General features: G+C 45.3%; 1 protein-coding gene across 1 annotated transcript in view; it reads left to right on the top strand.

The window, feature by feature from the left end:
* Positions 1–4,815: 4,815 nt before the first annotated feature.
* Positions 4,816–7,109, top strand: part of GRAP2 (GRB2 related adaptor protein 2) — a gene marked incomplete at both ends in the record, with an annotated part of 647,324 nt that continues 645,030 nt past the window's right edge. The window contains one exon of the mRNA XM_082265225.1: positions 4,816–4,893. Coding sequence (XP_082121351.1) covers positions 4,816–4,893 — 78 coding nt within the window. The remainder of the gene's footprint in view (positions 4,894–7,109) is intronic.

The following is a 7,109-nucleotide window of genomic DNA, read 5'->3' as shown; positions in this document are numbered from 1 at the left end:
TATAATACGGAGTAGTGTGCCCTCTGTGTAATGTGCTGTGCCCATTATGTCATGTGTTGTGCTGTACAGTGTCCACCATGTAATATGGAGTAGCGTGCCTTCTGTGTAATGTGCTGTGCCCACCATTTCATTTGCTGTGCTGTACAGTGTCCATCATGTCATGTGCTGTGCTGTACAGTGTCCACCATGTAATACAGAGTAGTGTGCCCCCTGTGTAATGTGCTGTGCCCACCATGTCATATGCTGTTCTGTACAGTGCCCACCATGTAATGCGGAGTAGTGTGCCCTTCATGTAATGTGCTGTGCCCACCATGTCATGTGCTGTGCTGTACAATGCTCACCATGTAATTCAGAGTAGTGTGCCCTCCATGTAATGTGCTGTGTCCACCATGTCATGTGATGTGATGTACAGTGCCCACTATGTAATGGCAAGTGGCGTGCCCTCTGTGTAATGTGCGGTGCTCACCATATCATGCGTTGTGCTGTACAGTGCCCACCATGTAATGCAGAATGATGTGCCCTCTGTGTAATGTGATGTGCCCACCAGGTCATGTGGTGTGGTGTACCCATATGTAATGTGGTGTGGTGTAGCCACTGTGTAATGTTCTGTCTGCACCATGTAATGCGATGTGCTGTGCAGTGCCTTACCGTGTAATGTGCTGTGCCCACCATGTAATGTGAAGTGGTGTGCCCTCAGTGTAATGTGTTGTGCCCACCATGTCAGATGCTGCGCTGTACAGTGCCCACCGTGTAATGTGGAGTAGTGTGCCCTCTGTGTAATGTGCTGTGCCCACTATGTCATGTGCTGTACAGTGCCCACCATGTAATGCGAAGTGGTGTGCCTGCTGTGTAATGTGCTGTGCCCACCATGTAATGCGGAGTGATGTGCCATCTGTGTAATGTGCTGTGCCCACCACGTCATGTGCTGTGCTGTACAGTGTCCACCATGTAATGCCGAGTGGTGTGCCCCCTGTTTAATGTGCCCACCATGTCATGCGGTGTGGTGTACCCATAATGTGGTGTGCCCACTGTGTAATGTGCAGTGTCCACCGTGTAATATACAGTGCCCACAATGTAATGCAAAGTGATGTGCCCTCTATGTAATGTGCTGTGTCCGCCATGTAATTTGCTATAGTGTACAGTGCCCACCATGAAATGTGGAGTAGTGTGCCCTCTGGGTAACATGCTGTGCCTACCATGTCATGTGCCTTGCCCACCATGCCACGTGCTGTGCTGTACAGTGCCCACCATGAAATGCGCATCATGTCCTCAGTCTCTAACCTATATCATGCCCATAGTCTCTGACCATCTCCTGCATCTTGCCTGCAGTCTCTGACCATCTCCTGTATAATGCCTGCAGTCTTTGACCATCTCCTGTATCATGCCTGTAGTCTCTGACCATCTCCTGTATCTTGCGCGCAGTCTTTGACCATCTCCTGTATAATGCCTGCAGACTTTGACCATCTCCTGTATCATGCCCGCAGTCTCTGACCATCTCCTGTATCATGCCCGCAGTCTCTGACCATCTCTTGTATCATGTCTGCAGTCTCTGACCATATCCTGTATCATGTCTGCAGTCTCTGACCATCTCCTGTATTATGTTTGCAGTCTCTGACCATCTCCTGTATCATATCTGCAGTCTCTGACCATCTCTTGTATCATATCTGCAGTCTCTGACCATCTCTTTTATCATGTCTGCAGTCTTTGACCATCTCTTGTATCATGTTTGCAGTCTCTGACCATCTCTTGTATCATATCCGCAAACATAAACACATTGCTTAAAGTATTAGCAGGGGCTCTAACAGACTCTCTAATGGACATCAAGAGGGCCTCTGTTAGAGAGACCCCACCTCCGGGTCCCATTGACCCCATTGTAGTCTGTAATGGGGCCTGGTGGGGCCTCTTTCTAACACACCCTCTAACAGAGGCTCTCTCTGTGTCCATTTGAGAGACCCCCCCCCGCTCCAGGTTCCATTGGAGTACTCTGCTTCTCTTTCTGTATTTTATTTATTGTTAATTTATTGTTGGAGGATCCCAGGGTACTGAAAACTCCTTAGGGGAGCATCTCTGTAGTTGAGTTGTTGCCATAGAAACATTTGTGAAGGGGAGGTGTTATTAAGATGACCACGCCCATGAAATATTTCTGCACCCAGGCGTCTGTGACCCTAGGATCGGTCCTCCTGACGGTCACTGATATGTGACAAGTGCACTGCTGATGGTCACTGATGTGGGAACATTACCCTGCTGTGGGAATAGTGCCCTGCTGATGGTCACTGATGGACGACAGGTGCACCGCTAACGGTCACTGATGGGTGACAGGTGCACAGCTGACAGTCACTGATGGGCGACAGGTGCACCACTGATGGTCACTTATGGGTGACAGGTGCACAGCTGACAGTCACTGATGGGCAACAGGTTCACTGGTGACAGTCACTGATGGGCGACAGGTGCACGGCTGATGGTCACTGATGGGCGACAGGTGCATCGCTGACGATCACTGATGGGCGACAAGTGCACCGCTGATGGTAACAGATGGTGACAGGTGCACCCCTGACAGGCACTGATAGGTTACAGGTGCTTCACTGACGATCACTGATGGGCAACAAGTGCACCGCTGATGGTAACTGATGGGCGTCAGGTGCACCTCTGACAGTCACTGATGGTGACAGGTGCACTCCTGACAGGCACTGATGGGCGACAGGTGCATCGCTGACGATTACTGATGGGTGACAAGTGCACCCGTGATGGTAACTGATGGGCGACAGGTGCACCCCTGTCAGTCACTGATGGTGACAGGTGCACTTTATGGGCACTGATGGGTGACAGGTGCACTTTATAGGCACCGATGGTTGACAGATGCACTTTATGGACACTGACGGGTGACAGGTGACTGCTGGCGGTCAATGATGGGTGACAGGTGCACTGCTGGTGGTCACTGATGGGCAACAGGTGCACTGCTGATGGTCACTGATGGGTGACAGGTGCACCGCTGACAGGCACTGATGGGTAACAGGTGCACTTTATGGGCACTGATGGGTGACAGGTGACTGCTGACGGTCACTCATGGGTGACTGATGACGGTCAATGATGGGCGAGGGGTGCAGTGCTGATGGTCACTGATGGGCGACAGGTTTACTGCTGACCGTCACTGATGGGCGGCAAGTGCACCGCTGACGGTCCAATGATTCAAAGAGAAAGTGACCGCACTCAGAGGAATTTGAAGAATGAAGTGTTTAATCCCCCACAGTATATAATACAAACAGTGCTTCACATAGACACAGGACAGGTAGACGCGTTTCACGATTTTAAGATCGCTTAGTCATTACCAATCACTGATGGGCAGCAAGTTCACCGCCGACGGTCAGTGATAGGCAACAAGTGCACCACTGATGGGTGAGAGGTGCACCACTGATGGTCACTTATGGGTGACAGGTGCAACGCTTATGGTCACTTATGGACGACAGGCGCACAGCTGACAAACACTGCTGGGCACTGGTGAGGACTGTTACACTGCTGATGGGGTGATGTGACAGGTCCTCTTTATTTGTGTGCAGTACAGAACAGACACAGATCAGTAACTCACGGATCCTGACTCTTCTCTCCTCACACTGGAAATGGTGTGGGAAGAGAGAAGAGCCGATAACAGCCAGTTACTGGTCTGTGTTTTACATTTGTGATCTTCTGTGAACGGATCACGGCTGATCACGTGGTAAACAGCCGTGGTCATTGGCTGTTTACCACTGTTGGTGATGAGCTGTGTCCTGGGGAGATGCCTCCACCGACATCGCCGCACTTCCTATCGCGCACATCAACTGTTTGAATGGGCCAACGTCATAAGATGTCAGCCCAGAATGAGAGCCACCCCGCTCCGCAATCATTGTACTATATGGGGGTCATTTACATAGTTACATAGTTAGTCAGGTTGAAAAAAGACACAAGTCCATCTGGCTCAACCAAAAAAAACAATTAAGTTAACAATAAGGAATACAAATACAGAGTACTATTTAGTGTAATTTGTTTTATTAACCATTTGTGGACACTGACTATGCTAAACAGGCCCAAAACACTTCATTAAAGTACAGAGGGTGTGTGTAGAACAGGGCATCCTTCTACCTCGCTATCACTCCCCTTCCATCCTGCACTTGCCAGCAATTCCCAGGTCAAAATGATCGCAGGGAGTTGCTATGTAGTAACAGCAACTATATTATCTACTGCTGTAAAAAAAAAAATGGACCAACTGACTTGGGATTGGAAGATACGGGCAACATTTTTGTTACTTCTGCACTTACTCATTTCATTCATTTACAGGTTAAAGGAATGAGCTTTGATCTGCATGTGATGTCAGTTAAAGCGGAACTAAAGTGCACTAATATTTGCAAGTAGGCAGAAGAGACATGCTGTCGCCTATGGACAATTTTTGGAGAGGTTGGAAGGTGGTATAGGATGCTCAGGACACACTTCTCTATCTCCAGAGACAAATCTTCTACTAAATTTCAGAATACGGTTCACTCACCGTGTTTTGTATGTACCAAACTTAAGCACAAGTTCTAGACAGGTACATGAATTTGGTGTAAGCTGTGCCACTTTTAGAACACATGCAACATACTTTTGCAAAATGTGTCTGGATTCCAGGGACAGTCTCTTTATACTCAGAAAGCAGTACTAAAAAACCTTAGTAAAGCTTGCCAGGGACTAATAAAAGATGCAGGATATACTGTATAAGCATGCCCATTACCTATCCCATTGAAATACTGGTGTTTTTTGCACTTCCCAATAATTGTTTTATATAACTCAATTTTTTTCACAGCAAGAAAGATGGAGGCGTTGGCATTGTATGAGTTCACAGGATCTGGAGAAGATGAGCTGAGTTTTAAAAAGGACGACATATTAAAGGTACCTGAAAAATGTATAAATAATGGATGGATTTTCTTTTTTTTTTTTTTTTTTTGGTACTTGCTCTACAACTCTCTTCTCTGATGTTTATTGAGGGACAAAACACTGAAAATGTATTAAACTACTGCAAGATAAATACATTACATTTGTTCAAGAGCCTCCACTATATGTGAAGTAAGTAAAAGGTGTGCTAATTTGTTTTCATTGATTCATTTGCTTGATTTTATATAATGGGCAGCTGTTTCATTAAATGAACATCAGAGAAAGAGATTTTCAGTGGCACTTAGTGGTTAACTAATCCTTACTGGGGCCGACCAAAATTGTGAACAAAAATTCCAACCTCCTAAAAGTTGCTATTGAGTTCAGATGAATCCCTACTGCCCTACAATATCAGGGGAAAGGAGAGTTATTTCCTAATGCCCCGTACACACGTTCTGATTATCGTACGACCATCGTACGACAAAAGTTTCATAGTTGTTGCATGATACAAAAATCGAAAGCAACTCTGCGTATAAACCATCCGACTTTCTTCGTACGATTTAGTGACCAGGTGTATTTTTCGTAGCTACGTATCGGAAGTGATCTATATATACGTATGACCCCTGCGTCATGCAACGTCATCTGACAATTTCCGATCGTATGGTATACGCCTCCGTGTAGAGCTCTACAAGCCAACATTCGACATGCTCATTCGGTCGTTGGAGTGCTAGTGTGAAGCTATATCCTAATAATGGAGGACCAGGCACTTCCAATTGCCATCTTGGGTATAGTTGCTATACAGAAGTTGCTTCAAAAGAAGAAACAAAAAAGGAGGACATGGTCCAAACAATGGCTTCGTGACAGAGAAAAGTATTCTCACATGACTCTTCTCAAAGAGTTGAAAGAAAATAATCCTGATGATTATAGGAACTTTCTCGGGATGAATGATGAGTGTTTCCAGACATTACTTCAAGTTGTGACACCATTCATCCAAAAAAAGGATACACCAATGCGGGAAGCTATTAGCCCTGAACAACGGCTAATAGCAACATTACGCTACTTGGCGACAGGGAGAAGTCTGCAGGACCTCAAATATTCGACGGGTATCTCTCCCCAAGCACTGGGTCAAATAATCCCGGAGACCTGTAAGGCTATTATTGCCACTTTACAGCACCAGTATATTAAGGTACAGTGCCAGTGTCCTCCATATCCTGCTTTATGTTTCTGTATTTTATTAATATTATTTGGTAATAATTTTTTTTTTCTTACAGTTCCCCACCAATCCACAGGAGTGGAACGAAATTGCCAATGTGTTTAAAGAGCATTGGAATTTCCCAAATTGTGGTGGAGCCATTGATGGGAAACATGTGCGAATTGTTCCACCTGCTAATTCTGGATCTTTTTTTTATAATTACAAAGGTTTTTTTTAGCATAATTATGCTTGCCATAGTGAATGCAAATTATGAGTTCATCTACCTTGATATAGGTAAAAAATGGCCGTAACTCTGATGGAAGCATCCTTAATCAAACTGAGTTTGCTGCAAGGGACACTAAACCTACCATCCTGCACTGAAACCTTTGAAGGGCTTAACTTTGTTTTTGTTGCAGATGACGCATTTTCCCTCAATCAGCATATTCTGAAACCTTTCCCCATGCGCAATCTGACCAAACCCCAGAGGGTCTTTAATTATCGTTTGTCCCGGGCACGCAGGGTTGTTGAAAACGCATTTGGCATCCTTGCAAATAGGTTTCGTATTTTCCTCACCTCTATTAATTTAGCCTTATATAAAATAGATTCCCTTGTTTTGTGTTGTTGTGTCCTTCATAATTTCCTCCATAAAAATTCCCAGGGATACATGTCATCTTTGCCATTTGAAAGAGACACAGATACTTCGTCTCCAATGCCAGGTACCAGTATTGATGCTGACCTTCATGAACACATGGAAGTACTCACCTCCCTAAACAGTGGACATTCACGACTTCCGACCCAAACTGCACGTCAATCTCGCCTGGATTATATGGAATATTTTGTTGGAAGAGGAGCAGTTTCCTGGCAGGATGACATGTGAAGGCCACAATGCCACTAATATTCCTTAATTTTCAAGTAGCCATCTTTTTGTACATTGTACATGAATAAATTTCTTTTTTGGTGTGGTCTAAATGTCTGTGACGTTTTATTTTTAAATATTATTTTATACAATATCCGATCTAGTCAGATTATATACACATAACATATA

The sequence above is a fragment of the Pelophylax lessonae genome (genome assembly GCF_965119305.1).
Source record: "Pelophylax lessonae genome assembly, chromosome: 8".
Taxonomy (NCBI): domain Eukaryota; kingdom Metazoa; phylum Chordata; class Amphibia; order Anura; family Ranidae; genus Pelophylax; species Pelophylax lessonae.
The sequence above is the reverse complement of the archived record's forward strand: the minus strand, read 5'-3'. Positions and strand labels throughout refer to the sequence as shown.